The sequence below is a fragment of the Toxorhynchites rutilus genome, chromosome 3 (assembly GCF_029784135.1).
Source record: "Toxorhynchites rutilus septentrionalis strain SRP chromosome 3, ASM2978413v1, whole genome shotgun sequence".
In the NCBI taxonomy this organism is placed as follows: Eukaryota; Metazoa; Arthropoda; class Insecta; order Diptera; family Culicidae; genus Toxorhynchites; species Toxorhynchites rutilus.
In genome coordinates, this window is record NC_073746.1 from 148703118 (window position 1) to 148729725 (window position 26608).

At 39.6% G+C, this 26608-nt stretch overlaps 1 protein-coding gene and 1 pseudogene across 2 annotated transcripts in view; both read left to right on the forward strand.

Moving 5' to 3' along the window:
- Positions 1-26608, forward strand: part of LOC129775514 (cilia- and flagella-associated protein 251-like) — a 62150-nt gene that overhangs the window by 23954 nt on the left and 11588 nt on the right. The window contains exons 2-12 of one of the 2 annotated variants that reach the window (XM_055780348.1): positions 16160-16292; positions 16348-16503; positions 16566-16833; positions 16902-17450; positions 17517-17718; positions 23239-23378; positions 23437-23588; positions 23648-23782; positions 23836-24072; positions 24131-24336; positions 24391-24550. In XM_055780348.1, coding sequence (XP_055636323.1) covers positions 16221-16292; positions 16348-16503; positions 16566-16833; positions 16902-17450; positions 17517-17718; positions 23239-23378; positions 23437-23588; positions 23648-23782; positions 23836-24072; positions 24131-24336; positions 24391-24550 — 2277 coding nt within the window. In that variant the 5' untranslated portion in view covers positions 16160-16220. Of the gene's footprint in view, positions 1-16159; positions 16297-16347; positions 16504-16565; positions 16834-16901; positions 17451-17516; positions 17719-23238; positions 23379-23436; positions 23589-23647; positions 23783-23835; positions 24073-24130; positions 24337-24390; positions 24551-26608 lie in introns of those variants that run through there. The other variant, XM_055780349.1, reaches the window with a different exon arrangement.
- On the forward strand, positions 10021-10197 carry LOC129780896 (U4 spliceosomal RNA; annotated as a pseudogene).

Genomic DNA, 26608 nt, shown 5'->3' on the forward strand with positions numbered 1-26608 from the left:
GTCCACGCAACAATGATCATGTGACGGTAACCCCAGTCCCTTACCGCTCATATTTTCGGTCTGCTGCACCGGTAATTAGCACTATTAATAACACAACAATGAAAGCAATGGAATCAATCATATCAACAGTCCCGTTGTGATCATTCGAACAATAGGAATATTCTTACGCCGAAACGGCTACTGTGTAATATACAAAAAAGTTATCTTAAGATAGAAATGTACACAAATAAATTCGACTCTGTTACAGCTGAATTACTAAATGAGACTAATAAAATAAATAGATGGAATGAAAAAAATCGAAACCCCTCCCCCGTTTCTCGCGTTACGTAATTTGTGCACGACACCTAAGTAATTCGCAAGGTGCGGCATGGATTCCACCAGCTACTGGCACGTGGTGACCGGGATGGCGTACCAACAAGCTTGGATCCTATCCCACAATTGGTGCTTATTTTTGAACTTCTCCGTGTACACCGACCTTTTCATGATCTCCCATAGGTTCTCTATAGGGTTCACATCCGGTGAATGCGCTGGCCACTCCATGACGTCGACTTTGTTATCCTGGAACCACTTTTTGACGGTCTTGGTGGTGTGCTTCGGACCGTTATTCTGCATGAACTGCCATTTCAGGAGCGTCTCCCACTCGTTCTGTGGCAGCATAACATCCCTTAGGATTTGGGCGTAGAGGTACTGATCCATGATCTTATCCACCCAGCATAGCGGGCCAACCTCGTACCAGGAGAAACACCCCTACACCATAATGTTCCCTTCAAAACCTTTTCTTCAAAAATCGGTCGAAAACAACAAAACAAAAAAAAACACTCAAAACAGTCGAAACGAAGAACTGGTTCTAAATTTTGTCGCGTCGAACTTCAGTTGTTAATTATGCTTAAAATGTATTTTTAATGAATGATTATTGTTTTAACTACAGATGTTATAAATTTCTTCGAACAATGCAAATAAATTATTATAAATGAATTGAAGTACTGGATTGGATTATTTTTACTCAAAGTTTTGTCACTTTCTTTTTTTGCTTGGGCAATGGTCTTAACCCATTAACGACCAAGCTGTAAAAATTATTTTTATGACGAAAGCCATTGGTGTAATTTCGATTATTGACGCTAAAGGAGCTCCAATGTTCAAGAATTATTTTTTTCCTATCTTCCATTTTTCGGGAAATGACTGTTCGAAAAATCGAACATTGGCCGAAACCCGCACTTTTTTTTGCAAGTACAAACATACTGCGAACTAAAAGTCACTTCAATTAGCAAATATACGGTACTCATGAATGCATCAATTTTGGATTCCGGGAAGAACAAGAACAGGAGAATGGAGGTCTCTAAGTATAAACCCAAACGAATCCACCTAAGGTGAGATGTGGCATTTCTTATTTCATGTAATTTTAACTAATTACTGGCAGGCTTTTTCTTTCCAACGAAAGCATATGCTGTTATTGTTATTGTTAACTGTGGAGAAATGTCAATGCTTAAAAATTAGTCTCCACAATTGTCCATTTCCCGAAAAAATGGAACACTTTCCAAAACCTGCAAAGTACCAGAGTACTGCGAAAAAACAATGGACTGTACTTTTTGGGATCCTCCAAGCTCGGAACCTGCCGTTTGAACGGGTGGATCACTCGTCGGCTGTTGGTGTTCGAATCCGGGTTCGTGTTCGTGTTCGAGTGTGATCGGAAAGCCTTAAAAAAGGTTGATCTCTAAACTCTTTCATAATTTGAAATGTAGAGGAAAAGATGGCGAAAACTTTATAACTCTTTGAAATATTTCTTTCTCCTTCTACACTTCTTCTATGTGTGGTTCTGCTGCTGCTGCTTTTTGTTCTTCTGCTGCTGCTGGTTTTTTTCAGTTGCTGCTTGTGCTTTCCTCCTGATGTTGTCGTCGCTTGATGCTGTAATCTAGGAGGTCGGTAAAACACTGATGATTCTCGGTTTTTTTTTACAACTTAAATGCATTTTTATTCAGATGTTTTGCTATTTGAATACATATTTTACAATTCAAGTGACACAGTCTGGGCTTTACATCTTTGGTTCAGATGATTCTCGGGCAGCGCTCCTCGCATTTATAGCGAGCGCGAATTGCGTTGTTGTTTTTTCTATGCTTCGTTGGTAGTTTCCGGGAAGCGATTTTTCTTCCGTGGGAACGGAACAAATGACATAGAGGGTTGGGAGGTCTGGCAGAATAATATTCACACAAACAATCACATTAGAATCCGCGTTACACGTACTGATCATTCCATCCAGCTATTTTCCATAAAACAAATTCTACGGGCCGCTATCACCTAAAGTTATTACGGACAAAAAAATCATACAGATTTTCAATAATATTTGCTAAATTAATCGATATTTGCAAACATTCTCCAATACACACGCTCACGACTGCGATTACTGAGCTGCGGTCGGAAATAAAACAACTGCATTCTAAGCCCGTTGCCCAGTTTTCGCCCGCTACAAGCACGCACTGGCCAGCACTTGAGCAGCGCAGAGCATTGAAACGCCCTCGTGAGATCGATTTCACAATCCGAGCTTCTGAGAGTTTCCAAATAGGAAGCAAAAAGCCGATGGCAAATGTTGCTTCTGTGCCAATTTGCAATAATGATGCTGATCATAAATTTTGGTTACACGTATCAAAAATTCGTCCAGACGTCACCGTGGAATCGGTATCGGCTATGGTTAAGGCTAATCTCGGGACCGAGGATAATATTTCAGTGGTAAAGCTCATTCCAAAAGGCAGAGAGTTGGATTCCCTCACTTTTTTGTCCTTTAAAATTGGACTGGACCACTCGTTCAGGGAAAAGGCACTTGACCCATCTACATGGCCCGAAGGATTGCTATTTCGTGAATTCGAAAACTACGGTTCACAAAAATTTGGAGTTCCAACGAAGTACAAGAAGTCTACAACGCCATTGATGCCACCAGAAACGGTTTCTTCTCCAACCGCGACTATCATGAATTTGAGTTAGTTCACTGCAGCCCGGGACGCAATAGTTTGAGTCATTCGGAAGGCCCCTCTCCTCCCATCCCAGTCGTGCCCTTCTCGCCGTCGGTCAGCAGTCGTCCCGGACCTGCGTTTGGGCTTGGAAAAGGGGTCTTCCAACCAGTTTGCACAGGCAAGTACAGTTCCTCTGGATCTAATTTCGTTCCTAATTCTCGGTACGTTTTCAGTTGCATTTCTTCAATAAGTATGACAATGTCATACAGCCATTGCCCATTCGACCAACCACGGTTACTCCCAACGGAATGCACACAGAACAGCATGATGGAAGCTCCCAAACCACCCGGCACAGTCGAGCACCGCTGTCGTCTCTCCGCTGACTGCTCCTGCCACTCAAGACATTCCGTTCCTGTGTTCGGAGCTGGTGAGGGAGTCTTCCAACTTGCTACCTCAGGCAAGTACGATTACAGTACCGTTCCTTCGCTTTCTGAAATCCGTCCCACTAATAGTGTTGCCTAGTGTTGCATAGTGTTGGCACCGTCGAGGTGCGGCTGATACCGCACCTAACTCTGATGCTCCCGTCGTTTCTACTGTTTGTCGGTCATCATTCGCCGAATCAGAGGATACATCGTCACCGTCACCGCTGACTGTTTCCAGCCGTCTATGGTTACTCCCAACGGAATGCGCGCAAAATAGCATGATGGAAGCTCCCAAACCGCCCGGCACAGTCGAGCACCGCTGTCGTCTCTCCGCTGACTGCTCCTGCCACTCAAGACATTCCGTTCCTGTGTCCGGAGCTGGTGAGGGAGTCTTCCAACTAGCTACTTCAGGCAAGTACGATTGCAGTACCGTTTCTCCGCTTCCTGATATTGGTCCCATTGATAGTGCTGCATACATCAATGGTGTGGTTGATGCCGAGCCGAACCTCGATGCCACTGTTGTTCCAGCTACCACAACCTCGCATTTCAACGCTCTTTCCTCCAACCGTCATCAGGAAATTAGTGTATATTACCAAAACGTTGGCGGTATCAACAACAAGGTCGACGATTTCCGGGTAGCTGTATCAGACCAATGCTACGACATAGTAGTTCTCACGGAGACTTGGTTGGACTCACGTATACTCTCTCACCAAGTGTTCGGCTGCGACTACGAAGTTTTTCGTTGCGATAGGAACGCTGATAATAGTCGTGAGGCTAGAGGCGGAGGCGTTTTAGTAGCCGTGAACTCCAGACTTGAGACGAGGGCTGTAGAAAACCAAAAATGGTCTTGTCTAGAGCAGGTATGGACGGCGATCACACTTGGCGACCGCACTTTATATCTATGCGCATTGTATATCCCTCCTGACCGAACACGAGAACGTGAACTTATCGAGATCCATTGCCAGTCAATTTTCTCCGTTCTGGAAGTCGCTAAAGCAACAGATGAAATCATCTTGATGGGTGATTATAATATCCCAGGAATCTCGTGGAAGAAATCACGCAACGGTTTCCTTTATCCGGATCTGGGTCACTCAGCCCTCCATTCCAACGCGTCTTTTATGCTTGATACTTATAGCTTAGCCACTCTCTCGCAAATTAATCACGTCACTAACGAGAACGGCCGTAGTCTGGATCTTTGCTTTGTGAGTGCGCAGGATACAGCCCCATTCTTATGCGAGGCTCCCGCTCCTCTCGTGAAACTTACCCCTCACCACCCACCCTTGCTGGTTGCCGTTGGCACAAAACTGTTACAGGATATCAATATTTCACCTGTAGTCGTTTCTAACGACTTCCGTAATGCTGACCATCGTAGTATCAGCCAGTTGTTCTCTAGCTTCAATTGGGGCGACATATTAGATACCGCTAACGTCGAGTCTGCAGCTGTAACATTCTCCAACGTCCTGGCATATGTCATCGATAGACATGTGCCAAAGAAGAAGTGCCTCCATACGTCCCGAAAACCATGGCAAACACGAGAACTTCGACGAATGAAATCCATAAAGAGGGCCGCATTAAGAAAGTTCACTAGATACCGCACACAAACTCTTCAATGCCAGTATGCGAGAATCAATTACGAATACAAACGTGTCGCGAAACAATCTTTCCTGAATTGTCAGCGTAGAATACAGAGGAAACTCAAATCCCGCCCAAAACAATTTTGGAATTTTGTCAACGAGCAGCGCCATGAAGCTGGCCTGCCTTCGTCTATGACGTTCAACGGAAATGCGGCCTCTACTCAGCAGGATATCTGCAACCTATTCTCAGAAAAATTCGCCAGTGTTTTCACCGATGAAACATTAACCGACGACTATATCAGGCATGCTGCTAGCTACCTCCCCCGTTCTAACCAACCTCTGAGTAGGTTCGACATCAATACGGAGATGATTTCAAGGTCATTCTCAAAGCTCAAAACGTCGTTCAACCCGGGACCCGACGGTATTCCTTCAGATTTTCTCAAAACGCACATGAATGACCTATTGATCCCGCTGCTCCACATATTTCAACTCTCTGTTGCCACCGGTGTTTTTCCGATCTGTTGGAAACTATCGCATATGTTCCCAGTCCATAAAAAGGGAAATAGACGAGATATTAACAATTATCGCGACATCACTTCGCTTTGCGCTTTGGCAAAACTATTTGAGCTCGTTATTTTGGAACAGCTAGACGCTCTCAGCAAACCGTACATAAGTACTGACCAACACGGATTCACGACGGGCCGCTCCACCACCACAAATTTACTGTGCCTCACTTCTTACATCACCGACAGCATGTTGAAGCATGCCCAAACGGACGCTATTTATACTGATCTGACTGCAGCCTTCGATAGATTAAACCACTGTATAGCTGTCGCCAAACTGGACAGGCTTGGGATTAACGGCAACCTTCTACAATGGTTTCAATCATACCTCACTGGCCGTCGACTAGCCGTCGTTATAGGTGATTGCCAATCCCCTTTTTCCGCTGCTACGTCTGGTATACCACAAGGTAGCCATCTGGGCCCCTTGATATTTCTGATATACTTTAATGACGTAAATCTGGTAATTGAAAGTCCACGGCTATCATATGCTGACGATTTAAAAATTTACCTTCAGATCAGCTCGATTGAAGATTGTCGCTTCCTTCAACGACAGATGGATGCTTTCGCCGATTGGTGTATTCTTAACCGAATGGAGGTTAACCCCGCTAAATGTTCTGTCATCTCGTTTTCGCGCACGAGACAGACCATATTGCACAACTATGTCCTGTTCGGCACGGAAATTGAGCGTGTCAGTGAAGTCAAGGACCTGGGTGTCATTTTAGACGTGCAACTCTCTTTCAAACCGCACATCACATACATGGTGAATAAAGCATCCAGAACTCTGGGGTTCATCTTCAGGATTGCTAAAAATTTTACCGACATCTACTGTCTGAAATCCCTCTACTGCTCCCTCACTCGCTCCATCTTAGAGTATGGTGCAGCTGTTTGGACTCCACACTACAACAACGGTGTCGAAAGGATCGAATCAGTTCAACGAAGATTTATAAGATATGCTCTGCATAGATTGCCGTGGACTGACCCCCTCCGATTACCGAGTTACCAGAGCCGATGTCAGCTGATCAGCTTGGAAACTTTGTCGGTTCGTCGAGACACAGCCAGGGCTTTGATGATAGCTGATACCTTACAAGAACGCATCGATTGTCCCGGTCTTCTGGAAAAAATTAATTTCAACGTTCGACCTCGGGCTCTTCGAAATAACTTGATGTTACGATTGCCCGCCCTACGTACAAACTACGGCATGTTCGGTGGATTAAATGGTCTAGTCTTCAACAGGGTAGCCATGCTGTTCGATTACCATTTATCCCGAACGCTTCTTCGTCGGAGATTTAGCTCTTTTTTCACAGAACAAACAGTCCCGTGATTATTGTTTTTAAGTGTATCTTTAATATGTGATGACTGTAATTTGATGTAATTAATTGTAATACGATGTCATTTGATTCATGTTTAGATTTAAATGTAGATTTAGAATTTTATATATCCTTAAGCACATCATTGGGGCCCTTACAGCCCGTTGATGAATTGACAAATAAAATAAAAAATAAAAATTCACAATTGAAAAAGCAATAATAAATGAAAAACCTTTCATCTTCTAAAGTAAACAAATCAAAATGCGCAGCGGAGGTTAGATGTGTTGGTGTTGATTCAGCAGAAAAAGTGTTCGTTATGGCCAACGTTCGATTTTTCGAACACTCAATTTCCCCGGTTGTTATTTTCCTGTAGGAGGCTCAAGCGAATGATTTTCGCTCTATATCACAATGTATGTCCTTTTGTCGAAACAATACTGTAGAAAAGTTCACATATTTTTGTATTTTATTGGGTTTTTTAATTGAAATTGAAAACACCTTCCAAACATATTTGCTTTAAATCGAATTTAATATCCAATCAAGTTACTCAAAATTGAATGAAATCGATATAAGTGGTAACTAATACATTAAGCTATCTTTTGGTGCATAAACATTACCATATGGTTCCATTCCAAAGACATGAAAAATTAATAAAGGCGCTGTTCGATTTTTCAAACGCTTGGCCTAAAATGGGTTAAAGTTTTGTCCGACACTGTACATCACGAAGGAAATTATGAGAAGAGAATATTTCCAACTTTCACTCTACTCTTGCACATTTATTACCCTGTATGAATAGAGCACTTCACTACTGTAAATTTTGACGTAGGACTTCGTCTTTCATTTCTGTACTGGGGGGTAAGTTCAAAGTCTCGAAAACGAGAACGATACACAGGAGGCCCAAGGTTCTGAGCGTTAATATCTTTTTACCAGAACGAAGATGAATGATAGCGCTAGAATGTATTATGCAGAGAGCGAGCTTCAACATGCGGGGCACGATTTTCAACAAGTCTAGTAAGTTTATCTGTTTCGCCAACGACGTGGACATAATCGGAAGAACACATTCGAAGGTAGTAGACTTGTATACCCAACTGAAACACGAAGCAGAGCTAATTTGGGCTTGAGATCAACGCGTCTAAGACTAAATGCACGCTAGCAGAAGAAGGAGATCGTAACGGAATGCTTCGACCCCGTACGAAGTGTGCCATGTGCATAACCCTGATTCTCTACGGGCACAAAGCACGATGCATGAAGAGGGTTGCTTTCGAACGTCAAGTACTCAGAACAATACACGGCGGATAACAGAGTATGGAGAAGGAGAATGAACCACGAACTGGCGCCACTCTACGGAGAATCCAAAACAATTTGAATACAGTTATAACAATATGAAAATTAATTTGTCCCATAATAATTTAACCTATCAAGCTGAAGATCAAGGACATACTAGGGTCACATCGTTGAATCATAGAAATATCTCACATTTCCATGAATGAATTCAATTATTCGTATTCGCCAAACCCTATACTGATACACTGGACATTCAGATCACCTTTCGAATGATTGAGATAATTTACCAACACCATCCACCATCGACGATCGTCACCGTCTCGATGTGATAAACAACAGAATTCAATGACCGCGTTATATTCTACCGATTTGTTTCGTTTTTTCTTGCTTTTATGTACATTCCGTCGTTTCTGTGGATGTTTTGTTCCCTCCTCTCGGTATCGATCCTTGCATAATCAAGTTCAAGCAACAACAAAAACATTAACAGAAAGGAGAGCGAAAAGGTGACGGCGATTTTGGCAGCCTGCGGCGAGCAGAATAGCGTTTGTTGACCCTCACATGACTAACGTCCGTGTTCTAGGCATTATTAATAACTTCACAGCTCTGTTCAGATACATTGGCGTTAGAATGGATTTGTGACGATGAAGGCATAATGGTGTTTGATTGATTAGTGTATTGCTGGGAAGCTCTTCAATATCGGTTATATACTGGCATACATCGATTACACTGGAGCTTATTGATACAATTTAATACTGTAATTAATACACTTTACTCAATGATTGTACAACTACAGAGCTTTGGGTAATTCAAATATCCAAGGTAAGGTACAATGGAGAGAACTCGAAGGATGTGTGCTATTTCCGGTACATATTGTGTCTGAAAATATTATACGTTGGTCGAGTACACATTCCTTACTCAACTTATCCTCCCGCCATCGCCCACTGCTGCGTTTGATGCTGTAATCTAGGAGAAACGTAGCTAAACATGTGAGTCGTGTGACGACCATGGCGAGCCTGGAAAGCAAACGTGACCTGTTGAGTAATATAGTTCCATCCGAACGGTAACGTCTTTTCATTTTTTTTTTGACGTAGGACTACGTCTTTCATTTCTATACTGGGGTGTAAGTTCAAAGTTTCGAAAACGAAAGCGTTAAGCCGGAGAACGAGATTTTGAGCGTCAACAGCTCCTAAACAACTGAACGAAATGGTATGATATACACTTCATTCGAAAGATAAAAAAACGCGTTCTATGCTTGTTACTTTTTGATCCAAAATCTTGTTTTAATTACCTTAAAATTGCCTTCAGAACAGGCTATTGGAATCACACCAAATCGGTATAAAAGCGAGTGTCGCTCAGAAATCCACTCAGTTATGATTGCGTAACGATTGAGGTACCATTGCTGGAATTAATGGATGTTTCGCTAACACAAACTTCAAAACCATGGAGCCTGGGGAAACTGGCACTGCAAAATAGATGCAAGTTGTGGGTACTTTTTACTCGTTTGCGTTTCTGCAAATCGGAATATATCCCTAACACGGATTTCAAAACCACGGAGCGTGTGAAATTGGCATTGCAAATGAGATGCAAGCTAAGAGTACTTTTGTACTCGCTTGAATTTTTGCAAATCGGAATGTGTTTTCCTAACACAGATTCCGAAACCAATAAGTTGGGAAAATCGGCATTGCAGTTCTTGGCAGTACTTTTATACTCCCATACATTTTTACACAGCGAAATTCGTTTTGCCAACACGGTCTACAAAAGCGGGTACAACTTCTACGCATACCGTTTGATGATTAGGCAAAATGTTGATAGCTATTTGCTGCAATGACCACTACCATAATGCATGAATCGACCTCAATTGGGATTTGTTTGCAATTGAATTCGTAAATTGTTTCATTCATTCACTAGTTTAATCAATACATACAAAAGATAGCTCTGCGCAGCAGCGATATCGTACCTAATGAGGAACATCCGAGGTGCGATTATTGCTAATTGAAAAAACACAAATGATTACTAAGCCAACGGCAGTCCTACGTTAACCTTGCGAGTATATCATAGGTTTTTCCATCCATAGTTTTTTATTTTTGAATTGTTCAATTTTGCTGAAACGTTGCAAAGTGTAATGGGGGCGGCTAAGAAGATGTGTATTGTTCGGGAAAGATGGCATAATGGGAGTTTGTTAGATCGGTTATACGAACGTCGGGAGGAACACACACGTTCCTCTACAAATGCTTTCCATCGTCTCATCGGCGAAACGCACTATTGGATTTTTCGTAACACATTTTTGGCCTTACGAAACATTCGAATATTCGGTACTCTCCTATAGGGATGATGGATTTTGGATAGCTCAAAGTAGATCAGATTCTGTAGATCTGGCATGATTTAAAACGTCTATGTCAACGAACAAAACTGACCGAGTTACACTGAATCAACTGAATGATTACACTAATGGGCGCAAGAGAAATATCCATCCACATTTGACATCAGAGTATTCCAATATAAAAAGTTTTTTCAAACTTTTCGGTATTCCAGTCAATACAGATTAGATTCGATTATCCGGAGACTCGATTACCCGTAGTATTTTATTTTTGATTTTTTTATATTTTTAGATCAGAAGTTTTGAATAATTTGTAATACACTTTATAAATTTGATCATTTGAAAAAAATTTAACGTGGCTAGATAGAGGTAGGGGCGGAGGGTCCATACAATTAGTTTCGATTTTTTTTAAAGTTCTAAATTCAAATAAATACATTTTTTTATCCAATCTTTTTATTTTATGAGCCTCATTTAGAATAAATTCGCCTCTGTTTAGTAACAGAGGCGAATTTATTCGTGTATATTTTTATCTAATGATAATTTTTGTTGTATATTGTATTATATATTGTATATTGCACAGTTAACATTCTTAGGCTTAAGAGTATTTCTATCTCTTCGGTACACATTTTTATCTCTTAAACAGTAGCCATTTAGGCGTAAGAGTATTCCTATTCTATCGATACACATGTCGCCTTTTTCGGCGTAAGAATATTCATATTGTTCGAATGTTCACAGTTGGGCAGACACAGCGGGACTGTTGATATGAGGCTTCCATTGTTGTGTTATAAATAGCACCAATTACCGATGCAGCAGACCGTAATTTGAGCGGTAAGGGACTGAGATTACCGCCACATGATGATTGTTGCGAGGACGTAGTAGCTAGAATAACACACAAAGATGGTCAATTGAGGGCCCTGAGTTATGGGCTCATGATCGTTCGCTTAGAAGCGGACACGCAACCAATTAGGCTATGAAGACCTTCTTAGATTGCTTAGATTAGGTTATCTCAGTAAATGAATACATTGATAATTTAAACAAACATGGATGTAGCTAGGATGAGTTTAACTACTTGAACCGACTGACCGATTGAAGTCAATGATCTAGTCTTTTTTGAAGGAATATTAAACTTGCGAAAAATAATGGCTTTAATGATATTTTACGCACCTCGTGTCCATGTTAGAATGAGGCTCCGGATTCTACCTCATTCTACTCGTTTAAAGAATATAAGTTAATATAAGAAACTGTTTTTCCTCCCATTACATTTCCGACAACGTCACTGTGTTATACAAATGAATCAATTATTTAACACTCCTATACTCGCGCATTGGTCTGTCAGACCGAGAAATCAATAATTCGTTCATGTCTCAGAAAATATCAACACTACGACTTTGCGATTCTCTCTAGCTTCGTTATTCGTCGTTCATCATCGTTTGGCGTATCGCACGTGTTGGTACAAAGGGGATGTGTGCCACTTTTTTAACACTTTCGGTCTGACACACCGACGCGAGTATAGGAGTAACTTTTTTGGACAAGTGCCTTTTTTCATATTCTAGAATATTATTGAATGAAATGTATGAACTAATGTTAATGGCGTGGAATATTTATTGAATATAATGGATAAGATTATTAGAGGACTATTCTTATTTGATTTCAGTCCCTTTTGAAACTGAATTGAACGGATCCATATATTAACTATTCGTCGATATATTCGTCGTTAGATTCATACGTTCAAAATCAAAATATAAATGTTTAACTTTCGTATAGTTATTCTCTAAATATAATGGTCATTCATATACACACTTGTGAAAGAATTTCACTAGTGGAAGAATTGCAAACAGTAAACTATAAACTAATCGGTAGCTTATGGTAATTTTCAACAGTTAGTTTCGGGGATATTTTTTATAATAGATAATATCGACATAAAAACAAGAAAAAGCAAAAGGAAGTTACTTGAATTCCTTTTATATCATCTTTTTATGCCCCATCTAAAAAAGGTATTCATTCTTAGTTTACCAAGAAAACAGAGACAAAGAACATTAGAAATATTTATATTCCAGAACCTTTATCGTATGGTAATTATCTAGAAGGTCGTTATACATTCTTCTCTTCAATAAAAGATCCGAAAAATACGCAACAACTGCATGAAATGTAGAAAATATGTTTGTTTCGAGCATGCAGTTATGCTATGTTCTGATTCTTACTCCAATGAAACCACAATCAATTAATACGATTTTATGTTATTTTATAGCTCTTTATACTTCCATGAATTATATTCAGTTGCTTACTTTTAATTAATAACACTGAAAAGTTCGAATTTCGTTATTTGTGTTGGAGTATCAAAATTACTCTATTTTGAGGAGGCTGAATTAGATGGCTTTTAAAACATAATAAAGACGAAGAAAACATATTTTTCGGAGTTTTTTATTCAATCATGTTCTCTTCTTCAAACAAATGCCAATAAAGCCTGAAAAATACACAATGGCAACATTACAGAGAAGTTCAATTTTCGGTCTGTGACACCGTGCGCGAGTATACGTGTTATGATTTTGCACGCGAGTACAGGAGGGTTAATTTATTGTTTGAATGTTTTGTATTGAAGCGATTATTTTTTTTCGATTTCCAAAACATTACCCCACCACCACGGGGGTCTGACAATTTCTAAATACGACACTGCAATAAACAGATAAATCAATGCAAATCATAATTAGTTTACGTTTACCAAGATATTTTTTTAAGATTCGATTATCCGGTGTGAATAAAAATCAATACTCCGGAAAATCGAGTCCGACCTGTACTACGTAAAAGTAACTTATTAGTAGAATATTTTGCTTCTTGTTGAATCGTAAATCAGAGTGAAACTCAATTCTGATTACGTAGAAATGTTCACTAATGATGAACACTCGTGAGAGTTCAAAGAATTGTTAAATAATATTAATTTTCACTGAACTACAATTAAATTAATGAAACCCAATCTCACCCCTAAGAGGGGGTACATGGGTCATAGTTGTGAATATTACTAATTAAAATTGTGTTTCGAAATCAATTTCTCAATAATTTCAAGATAATTTAACAACATGTAAGTGTCTTGAATAATTATTTAAGCTACGAAAATAGTGTCAATCCACCTCGAAGTGCGATGGAAATATTTATATACAGCCATTCCATGTCAAACCGATGTAGTGGTTCTCAGATTTTCGTGAAAAGTTGTAGTTTTGTTCTTTATCGCAAAACATTGGACCAGTATTTTTTCATCATTAGGGTGATCATTTACATTTTAGGGTTGCCCAAAGAATAAATTTTCTCCCATTTTTCCAAAAAATGACGTTTTCTAAATTCATAACTTTTAAACTACCGGGCCGATTCAAATGATCGATATACCAATTTGAAGCCACATGAAATACGATATATGCATAAAAATCGGATTCTAGTCGCATAGATGTTACCAGTCGCAGAGGAATATTGAACAAAAACTGAAAACATGCAAACTTTACAAAATCACTCGGAAAAGAAAAAACACCTCTCTGATATTCGGATATGTTATGCTTTCAAGAAAAAATATAAAAAAATATGGTGACCTTAGTTCCGAAACCATGTAAGCTATAAAAACAATAACAATCGATAATTACGAATACAAAAACTGTTTTTTTTTCAAGCGTAATATGTAAACTAGCTCATTGGCTTTAATTTGATAAATCGATCATCGAAATCGCTCTAATAGTTCAAAAGTTATGAATTTTCGAAAAAGATCATTTTTGGAGAAAAAAAGAGAGGAAAATTTCATTTTCCGGACCACCATAAAATGGAAATGGCCACCCTGATGTAAACAATAAAAAAACGGGCCTCTTTTGAGGCCAACTTAGTATCACCAAGAGCGTTTTGCATGGACCGAAAGAGATGATAATCACTTGGAGCCAGGTCCGGACTATACGGTGGGTGCAATAGGACATCCCATCCGAGCTCCCGTAGCTTCTGGCGGGTCAACAATGATGTGTGAGGCCGAGCGTTGTCCTGGTGGAAAACAACACCATTCCTATTGATCATTTCTGGCCGCTTCTGGTCAATCGCCTGCTTCAAACGGTCAAGCTGCTCACAGTAGAGAACCGAGTTGAGGGTCTGGTCATAGTTGAGCAGCTCATAGTGAATGATTCCCTTCCAGTCCCACCAAACACACAGAGCAAAACCTTCCTGGCCGTCAATCCGGGTTTGGCGATGGTTTGGGCCGGCTCACCGCGCTGGCCAATCGAGCGAGTGCTCACATGCCGGTCTACTTGGATGATTTCAACGATTTTATCGGTTTCCACGACGGTTGGCCAACCAGTACGGGGTTTATCTTCGACAGCCACTACACCAGAACGAAATCGATCAAACCAACGCTGTGCTGTGCGAATCGTTACAGTATCGGGTCCATAAACTACACGATTTTTTTCGGCCGCCTTCGTTGCAGTTTTACCTCGCAGGTAGTAAAACGTAAAATATGGCGAATTTCTTGCTTAGTGGACTCCATCTTCGACGCGCTATAACTTGAGACTGAAAAGGACAATCACAACACTGTCAAAACGACATTTCTTTTTCCCCAACCCAATATTATGCATTGGAAGTTGCGGAAATATGTCTCCTATTAAACGGCTCACAGCTTTAAAAAAAAAAAGAAAAAGAAAATATTCGCAATATTTGTCAAGATATCACTAATAGTAACTTTCTCCATTTTTGACCCAATTTCACCTCCATAACCCATGTTTACCCCCATCGACGGTAGCTGTTTTTTCATGCTTTATGCTTTTCGTGCGTTGTGACCTGTTTTTGACGCAGAGGAAGCTTCCGGAAAATGAGTAGAAAACAAATCTCGACACAGATCCGAAATTTTGGTGGGCGTGATTTACAGCGTAAGGAGTCTCAACGAAACAGAAGTATGGGGTAGGCCGTGGTGCGGTCCAGCTGGCCGTTCGGACGTTTCAGATGCTCAGCAGCGTGGCCGATCGACCGGGAAGGAACGGACACGCTAATCATCCGAGATGTAAAGAAAAAAACACGTACGACCATTGGGGCGATTAAAGTAAGGCTGGATCGACGACGTTTGGTGGAACGAGACTTGAAGAGCTACTTCGCCAAAAAGCGACCAATGATCAGCAACACCAACATAAAACGACTTCAGTTTGGGAGGGACCATGTCAACAAGCCGCTGGAGTTCTAGAAGTTCGTTATTTGGTCGGACGGGTCCAAGTTCGAGCTGTTTAACTAGAAATGGCGACTCCGAGTATTTCAATTGGCTATCGAATTCAAAAGGGGATCATATTAACTATTCATTATTTTTTTACTCGTTTTTATTATTTTTTTTAAATAAAGCTTCAGGTGGAATTTTTTATGTCATACCCTAAAAGTACCAATTCAGGAACAACAATCATTTTTTAAATCACCGATACTGAAAAGGCAAAATGGTCTACTAATTAGCTACTTTGACTGGAATACCGAAAAGTTCGAAAAATCTTTTAATATTGAAACACTTCGATTTCCAAAGGGAGTGGATTTTTTCTTGTGCCCATCAGAGTAAATACGATGATAAATTCTCACATCTACATTGAAAGTATCGTGAAAACACGAATTTTCATGACTTATCGATATTTGGTTTATGATCGATTCAAACATGAGTGGAATGTTACCCAGAATAAAAGACTGAAGCCGACAATTCAAAGAGCATGCGCGGGAACCGTATCGTGGCAATACACATAGTAACCGTCGGTCGTTATATTTCCAAGTCTCGCACTTTTGAAATGCTTAAACACTGACCAGAAGAATTGGTAGATATTACGCGTAAAAATGAGTGAAATAGTGCGATACACGCAGGAAAACGATCAACCCCAAGATCTCCAGCACCGTTGCCAACCATTTGTGAGTAGAGTATTACGTTTAAAGATTATATTGCACCGTAACGTATTGTTTTAAGGTACTAGAATGGATTTTTGGGTTTAACCCGCGAATTTCGCTGATCAATCTCACCACAAAGAAAAACGCCAAGGAAATGGTGATGGCTTCGGCGAACGCGATTATTTTCTATAAATTCGAGAACCAGATCGAGACTACGTTCACAATAGTTGGTCATGTAAATATCGATGAAACATTAATAGTTACTTCGTTAGATCTTGCACGATACTTTCATTGTAGCGAACCAATATAAACATGCTTGCATCTGATGGCACCGGTCGTTTCGTGGCCTCCTCTGACAGCATACACTGCATAAATGTTTGGGATAGAGATGCAAGCCCTGGTGCCTCACCCGTGGCAATCCGTACAATCTACGAGCCTTTCAAATCAAATCAGATGGATGCAGTAGGATTAAGCCACGATGGAAGATACTTGATCGCAGCTTGCAGTGGGTCACAGCATCAACTTAAAATATGGCAGTGGACAGTAGGCAATGAAACTACCGATGGTAAAGACTTATTTAAACTAACATCGGCGCAATAAATTTCTCTCTATCCGACATAATCCCTAAATCAGATTCAATTGAACTCCCAACTCGGTTTGGAAAAACCAAAAATATTCGTTTCTGTCCGGATCTAGACAAGCGACACTATTTTGTGATCACATTGGAAAACGCTATAATTTTTGGCACCTTCGATGCGAAAAATCAAAAGCTAGGGATCGAAATCCCGAAGAAACACGGTTTCCAGGATTATAACGACTCCGTTTTTGTGGACGACACTCCGAGAGCGGTTTCGGTAACCGGAGCGGGAATGGCAATTGTTTGGAACGATGACGATAAAATTGATGGCCCAGTCAAGAAGCAGTTTCTCAAGTACCTTCATCTGAAATATGCTTCGATAAATGTGATTCGTTCATGCGATCAGAAGTTGATCACCGGTGATGATGATGGTGAGGTTCGATTCTACGACAACCAGATGCGAATTTTGTACTGGTTTAAACAGGAGGATCCGGAACCAGTCAGAACAATTTCGTTCAATATTGCTCCTCGGAGATGCAGAATAAAATACGCATCCTTCGATGCTGCCCAGGGGAAATATGACGAGAACAATGAACCAGATCACGGTGGGTTCTTGGAGTCCAAGTACATGTAGTATTGTTTGCTCAAATACTAACTGAATTTCATTCCAGAGGATAACGATGAGGAATTTCTTAACATTGAATCTGTACCGAGAGATGTATCACTCGAGGGAAATCCAGTAATAATAAGAAATTTCATCATGGCTACCAAATCAGGACGCATTTATGACGTGGACATCGTACAAAATAAAATCCAGGATGTGTATTATCAGTCCGGGAGTATTATCACTGCTTTCGACGTGAACCCAAAACAGTAAGTTGACACATGGGACCTTTTGACATAGAAATACTTCGTTCAAAAAACATATTGAGGGTAAAAAAATAAATATCGGTCAATGTCCAATTTCGAGCGTTTTTCGCTAAGTTATTTCTCGATAAATTTACGAAATTTTTGCACCATTCGAATTGGACACTAATAAATTGCAATATATATAATCATAAATTTTCAAATTTTTCGCTAGTATGGGGTCCACAAGGAGTTTCAGGACCCGAAATCTTCAAAGGTGAAAAATGGAAATCGACTCCCCTTTCAGTAGTTTCGCTTCGAATAGGACTACTTCGGCATTCGCAGTCAAAATGCCTTGAATTGACAAGCATTAAGAGCGATGATGACCGATGAACTATTCTAGCAAATGGTTATTCTAATTGACGTGACTAACGAATACAAATCTGTCTCTTCATTCATCTTTACTTCAATCCACACTACTACTCCTCCTGACACGTATCTCGTCACCCGCGTACGCAATCTTATTTTACCGTCCATACAAAGTGAAACGAAAACTTGATTTCTGATGCAAAAAACAGTAGAAAGGTCCGAGCCTAGGGGCATGAACGGAAGTTTGACGTAGAACTGTGATTGTTCAGAACAGTGGTATTTTTGAAATGTTATTCTTTTGATTGCTCAGAAATCTGTTAGTTTAATTCTTTTGAAACTCCAAATAGTAGCCCTGAAAAGAGCCGTTTGTTATATGTACTCATATCCGTTCGGTTTGTAACGAACAAAAAAAAAAGAAAATTAGCTTCTGGCAGGAAGTTCAACTGTCTAACTGAAAATGATTAATGAATATCAGTGTGACACATAACTGGGTGGAATGGTAGATGAAGTATATGTGGATCGGTTAACAAAAAATATATCGTCATTGATTACATTGAAAATGAAGTTTATGGGGAAGAAACAAAAAAACAAGTTGAAAATACCTGCGATTTCGTGATATTTTGAGATAAAATGCACATTAAACCATGAAGATGTTTTATTTTTAATGGATACCATAGAGATTTCCTTTCTTTGTCTTATTATTATTATTAGTCTTACTCTTATTGTCTTATTCTTATTATTAGTCTTATTCTAAGGCATCGGGAGCAGTAGTTTTTCGGTGAAATAATGTTTATTTGCAGACTATCACAATTAAGTCATATTGGTTCTACTGCTCAATCTATCATAAAAGGAAAAGAGTCATTGAGAATTACGAATATGAGTCATGAAGATTATTGATATTTCATTTCGCTTCATTTTTGTGATGTGATGTAATGCCCATCTCAATAAATCCTCGTTTGATAATCGCTGCCTTCCTACTAGTATTGATATCATTTTTCGCTGTACAATTGCCCGTGTTGCCGTAACCCGGAAGACATTCGCCTAATATGTTCGTCACCCCGTCATCAACAGAAGTCATTCGCTAACTGGTCTATCTTGAATTGGACTTATCTATAACAGGGCGTACGTTAACTAGGCTGCAAAGCAGTTATGTATCAATAATAAATGTCATCTTCAATTTTAAGTGTTGCTTTTGCTGTTTTTCAGCCCAGTAAGTGAGTAAAATTCGACAATTGTATTGCTTTTCCGGCCAAATTAACGAACGATCACTGGACAGGTGACACTTTCCTCGTTGCTTAAATGAATTTTGCATCTGATTACTTCAACATGTTTACATTCGAAAAAGGTCGTACTAATTTGGTTCATAGAACGAATTATTGCACACAATTTTGTGTTGCATACAACATGCATGGGAACGAAGTTAAAAGAAAGAAAGCATAATATAGGGTTGGGGAAAAAGAAATGTCGTATTTCTGATCGAAATTTGACGCTTTATTTAACATACTTAAAATTATCCAATTTAAGTCAAATATGCACCGTTTTGTTCGCAAACTTGTTGCCATTTAAAAGGCAACTTCATTATCCCCCCCACCCTTATAAAATCCCCCTCCTTATTTGCAAAAAACTCAGACAGCCAGTTTTCGCAAGCCTCTTTTGAGGCCAACTTAGTATCACCAAGAGCGTTTTGCTGCTCACAGTAGAGAACCGAGTTGAGGGTCTAGCCATAGTTGAGCAGCTCATAGTGGATGATACCCTTCCAATCCCACCAAACACACAGCAAAACCTTCCTGGCAGTCAATCCGGGCTTGGCGTTGGTTTGGGCCAGCTCACCGCGCTTCGACCACGACTTTATTCGCTTTAGGTTGTTGTACGTGATCCACTTTTCATCACCAGTCACCGTCTTCTTCAAAAATGGGTTGAGTTCGTTCCGTTTCAGCATCGCAGGCGTTGATTCGGTCTAAAAGATTTTTTTGCGTCAACTCGTGTGGCACCCATACATCCAGCTTTTTTTGGAATTCAATCTTCTGCAAATGGTTCCAAACGGTTTTATGGTCTATACTCAGTTCCTGGCCAATCGAGCTCACATGCCGGTCTACTTGGATGATTTCAACGATTTTATCGGTTTCCACGACGGTTGGCCAACCAGTACGGGGTGTATCTTCGACAGCCACTACACCAGAACGAAATCGATCAAACCAACGATGTGCTGTGCGAATCGTTACAGTATCGGGTCCATAAACTGCACGATTTTTTTCGGTCGCCTTCGTTGCAGTTTTACCCCGCAGGTAGTAAAAACGTAAAATATGGCGAATTTCTTGTTTGGTGGACTCCATCTTTGACGCGCTATAACTTGCGACTGAAAAGGACAATCACAACACTGTCAAAACGACACCACTTGTAGCACAGATTGTCGTCTTTAAATAGCCGTATAGTATGACCCGATGCGATAAGTACAACACAAGATATGTTTAAGTGTTGCCATATGTTGACAATATACGACATTTCTTTTTTCCCAACCCAATACGTTATTACCTTCGCATCCGATCGCAAATCATATCTTTTTTAATTGTTAAATTGCTCAGTTGTTTTATTATTTCCACTGTTGATGTCTCATGCGAAGAAATTGGTGGATAAATTTGCCGTCTAATGGTATATAACGGGTGTTAAATAAAAAATGAGAATTTTTTCAATACCTTTCAGTAGCTCAAATAAAGAGCGTAAAATTTTCTTTCTCCAAGAAAATTGCTCTTTGGGCTCCCTAGAAACAGTAAGCGTGTTTGGTTTTGCTAGTTTGAATTTAGTCAAAGTAAAGATGGCGTCGAAACAGCACGTGCTCCGCGAACGCATTGTACGGTTCTACGAAACGCATTTACAGCAAGGAAAAAAGTTCACGGTGGCACATTTTAAGGAAGAAAATGTACCTGTCAGTACGGTATATCGTATCCTGGGTTCCCTGAACGTAGAGCGGAAGGTCGGAAGTGGTCGTCCGGTGACGATAATGACGAAGCAGTATAAGACATCGTTGAAGAAGCTGTTTGACAACAAGGACGCAACCAGCCTGCGTGACGTCGGTCGGAAATATGGCTGCTCCCACGTATTGATCCATCGGACCCTCAAGATGGAAGGAATCGTCTGCAGGAAGAAGACGAGATCGCCGGAGTACACGGAGGAGCAGATTGAGACGGTTAAATCACAGTGTCGGTGGATGACCAAAAAATACCGCGGGACGTCTTTCGTTCTGGACGACGAAAGCTATTTTCCGCTGTCCAAAACGCATATTCCAGGAAATGATAATTACTACTCCAGCGACAAGTCATCCACACCGCCTGTAGTGAAATACAAGTTCAAGCACAAGTTTGAAAAAAAAGGTTATGTTGTACATCGCCATTTCCGACCGAGGCTTTTCAAAGCCTTGGTTTAAGCCGAGTGGTCTGGCAATCAACCAACAAATCTATCGAGAAGAGTGCCTCGATAAAATCCTGCTGCCGTTCCTGAACAAGCATCACGCGGATGAGAAGTACGTCTTCTGGCCGGACAAGGCGTCTTCCCATTACGCCAAGAAGACGCTGGCGTATCTTGAGGAGAAAAAGATACCGTTCGTGCCGAAAGATCGTAACCCAACAAACTTGCCCCAGTGCCGCCCAATAGAGAATTTCTTTGGCTCACTCAGTGCCCTAGTGTATAAAAAACAATTGGAGAGCCAAGGACACGAAGCAACTGACTACAAGAATCCGGAATTGTATCCGGAAAATGGACGCAAGTGCCGTACAACGTTCTTGTCAGAGCATCGCGACAAAGTTGCGTCGAACAGTAGACCACGGCCCTTACTCAAACATTCACTGACATTTTTTTGAAGAAAATACATTATGTTATTAATAAAAAATATTGAAATCGATGAAAAAAAAATATTTTTTTTCTATATGTGATTGAAAAAATTCTCATTTTTTATTTAACACCCATTATTATAACATATATCGTAAGAACGATTCTGCGTAATATGCATTTGGAAACTCTCAATAAACGTTACATTTTCCGTAGAGTCGTAGCTTCGTAGAGTCAAAGACGTAGTTCTACATCAAAAGCATTAACACGTTAAGCCCCGACCGAAATATGGAACCGACAGTGAACTTTTCGTCTGGTCCGTGTCGGTCCCAGCGAATCGATAGGGGACTTTTCTAAGCATCATTTGTTAACTTTGTTGTTGCCGTTCCTAATGCCGACCCTCTCCGAACCAAAAGTCTACTGTCGGTCCGGTCTGATCGGCGCAAAAAAGACGACCCCAGGTCCCCAGGGACCGACGCGGGGCTTAACGTGTTTAATGACGATTCATTGTTTACCCACCGTGAACTCAAACCAACGATCTTAGACAGTTACCATGAAAGCCCTCGCGTGAGTATTAGTAAAAAGCGTGCAGTTTGGGAGGAATTCAGAACATAATTTTAGTTCACTTTGTCTCCGAGTTCAATTTTGTGAAAAAAAAAAACTACAGAAAAACGAGTTTATATGAACAAAATTCACAAATTTAAAACATCGAGATCCACTGTCACCTCGAAAAAAATTTTTGTCTACATCGACACTCTGGTACTTAGTCTTTTTTTCCAGAATACGAGGCAAAAAGTACGGTTTAGGGTGCCAATGAAAATGGTCATCTCGATTTTTCATATGGAACTTCGTGCGAAATGTTGATTTACACAATAAATTTCCAATATTTTCCACTTCTACATTTAATTTGCTTTGCGTTATCCTTTATCAATGTTTTCCGGCAACATTTAAGCATGATATTTACGATCGATTCTTCTTCCTGATTGGGTTTTCAACATGAGTGTGCTGATTTTTTTCACGTCTGTCGCGGTACATATTCGAACATTTTTCAATGCGTGTATCCTGATTAAATTCTTACCACTACACAAACAATCTTTCCAAATTAACCCCTTCGCGTACAACATCGAGTCTCACTCGTGGTGTACTTGCATAACATAGGGCGCTAGAACGCACAGCAGAGTAGTGAAATCACTTGATGTGTGACGTATTTAATAATACGCCAAGAGGTTAAAACATTGTCATTAGTTTCTTGGCACGACTCCTGAAAAAGTAACTAGAGTAACTAGGAAGAAGTGGCCAAATACTAACTGGAACATACTTTAAATGTTGATTATGGAAACTTTCCTCTATTTTTAGAGCTCAACTGTGCTGCTGTGATGGAAATGGGAGACTCACCATCTATGACCTAGAAGAAAAGCATGCCGTGATGAGTATTACCGTACCGATTCAAAGAACACACCGTGGACGAATCACAGCTCTTACCTATTCATCCTGTGGTACGAAATGTCGTTGCGATTATGGCAGCAAAAAACACATTTTTTCATGTCTTTTCAGGGACATTTCTCGTTGGAGGCGCCGAAAATGGTTATATATGGGTGATCAATCCTGCAACGATGATCATAAGCGAGGAAAGTCCGCTGCAGTATACGGATGAGAAAATTCATCTCATTCTTTTCTCCCCCGATTCAAAATTCATTGTGTTCACCGTAAAACTTTCTTCGTTCACACTTTTTGAGTCTCTAATGGAACTATACATTACTTGCAGGATGATGAATGCTCCGTAGGTTTATTAGTACGAGAAAATGATAGTTGGAAGCTAATAGGAAAATGTATGTCTCAAAAAGTTAGAGATGTAATATTTCTCTCGACATCAAAATTTCTCACCATAACAGATGATAGAGTAAGCTATGGGCACCAAGTGTAATTGAATCAAATCTGAAATTGCTATTTTAGCACATAGTTACATACATCATTGATAAAGGAGATATTTCATCCATGGCAAGCCTTGTAGTTGGCGAAAGATTCAGGGTTGAACAATCTGCTCATACCACGGCGCTTCTGCAGCTTCCCGGGAATTGTTTGCTGGTGGCCAATGATCAGTTCAAATTCAAAATGTTTGATCTGGAAACTTTTCAGATTAAGCACACCTTTTCTGCACCCTTCCACGACGGACCGATCCGGCAGCTTCATGTATGTGTAATGCTATGCTAGAGTCGTCATCTCAAAATAATAGTGTAACTATCTGTAGCTTTTGCCCGGAGATCACTTTATGACATTTATGACTGATAACCATGTCTATGTTCATCTGCTACCAATCGATGGAAATCCATTCAAATATTTGGGAATGTTCGCACATCCAAAGAAGCTCAAAGCTCTACGAAACATGAAGGATCACTTCGTATTTTGTTGCGGCGAAGGTGATCATGGTGTTAGCATGTGGCGAATTAATACAATGTGAGTATGACCCATATACCCATACAGCATGAACGTTAATGTTGCTTTACGCAGACCATTGATCGAGAATCAAAAACATTGTGGATCGGGGTTGGATCCATACTGCTCGTTGCTGCCAGGTGGTAAAAGCGGGTGTTATGTCAAAGAGATGCTTAGCCTTTTCTTCTACAACCAGATATCGCCAAAAAACAACGAAGCGTATACGGAGATAACGGTAGGCAAAATTTTTTTTGAAGTCTCAACCATTTCATGCCAAACCGATGTAATGGTTCTTAAATTTTCGTGAAAATTGGATTTTTGTTCCTTATTGCAAAATACTAGACCCGTATTTTTTTTTTTTTTTTCAGCAGGATGCCTATTTCTATTTTAGGGTGATACGAAAAATCTATTTTCCCCTTTTTCCAAAAATGCAAAAATTGATTTATAGCGACTGTAACATGGTTAAATTATCAATACTCATTATAATTTCTAATCCTCGATTATCATGTGGTCGGTGTTCAGACAGACCGGACTATGTAACATTTTCATGATTTCGAGAAAAATGAAATTGAAGTTTAGTGCAATTTCGATCCGTCTGACAATATCTTCCAATAAATGATTTGTTTGTGATTTTTAATTGAGATAAACGACGACCGAGAAGTGTCGTAAACGAATAAAAAAATGAATTCAATAATGTAGTTAAAAGTTATCTTGAAGGGATCTAAAACACTGGCACAGAATAAGTCATTTTCTGCTTGATTCGGATCAATTTCACGAATAGGTTACGATTTTAACGAAATGCTTTTTCTTGCAATCTTTCGGCTCTCCTCTGTGTGTTTTCTTCGTTTCAGCTCCATAAATTTCGCTTCTGCTTCCCGTAGCCGTTTCATTAACTTACTCTTTAATTAACCCATTTAACGCAAAAGCTTCTTTCTTGTCTTCTAGATAAAGAGAATGAGAATTTCGAACTCGTTGAATTACCTAGCTCAAAATTTTTATTGATGTTATTCTTACAAAGGGAAGCATACACTGCGTTTCACAACTATAGAATCACTCATTTTTTCTGAATTTCCAGAGATATGTAAGAAATCGGTTGAATTGAAATATATAGTGTAGGACACAATAACTATCTTCATTTATAAGACTGGCCATTTGAACTTTACTGTTGTGTCCAGGCGCGAAACATTCGAAAAACTAAAATTCCAGTTTTTCATAACTATTGAACCAGATGGAAAAACACTCACTCCTTTACAAAATTAACGTCAATTTCAAATGAATTATATGTTTGTATGTTTTATATGTTTCTAATTCGTAGGTCATCCTTTGTTCTCAACCAGTTCAAATAACTCATTTGGGGTGGTTTCGGCCAAGCTGCGCCATGTTGTAGTGTGTATATAGTTCTATGCAGAGGATACTGCTCATTTAAATTCTCCAAATCACTCATACTGCTTGTAAGCTGCATCTCTTGGCAACCCTGCTGCGACACTCGAAAATGAAGTTCGATTGAACTAATATTTTGCATAGGGTATTTTATCGTACAAATGAACATTTCGCAGGAAGTCCCGTATGAAAAATCGAGATGACGATTTTCATTGCCACCCTAAACCATATATTTTTGATTCATCCCTTTAAAGTCAAAAAATCTCCTTTGTCACATGAAAAAAATTATTTCATAAAAAATCTCTCTGGAGGTGATAGACGATATTTTATGAAAAAAAAATCATTCTACGCATATTTTCGAACTTCAACAATGAGAGTTATAGAACTATTTTTCTGTTTCGGACTCTGTTGCCTCAAACTGGCTCTACATTAAAAGTACGCTACGGAAAACAATCCTGTTGCTTTCGTTTGAAACATGAGATAATTTAGAACAGGGTATAGTAGTGGAACATCTAAATTAGTGGATTCAAATATTGTTTCAGAAGTGAAAACATAAAAGTTGGTAATTGTGTTATTATGATTTTATTCTAAAAAATCATATTAAACTTGATTATTTCTATCAATTAAATTAAAGCTCTCTAACCACTCTACAATTTGTTCTTTGACACCATACTTCTATCTTTCTTAATTTCGCAATATCGATATAAACCATTCCTTGTGAAAATTTGAGCAAAATCTTCAAAAATCACGATTTTACCCCATTGTAAATATAATAGCCACCTAAATTTCACTTTACGTTGAAAGGTTACATTTTTGCTTAAAATAAGTCATATTTGAAATGTAAAAAAAACATAAATTTTTAAACTGTATATAATCGAGTTCAAAATTGTATATAATCGAATCACATATAATC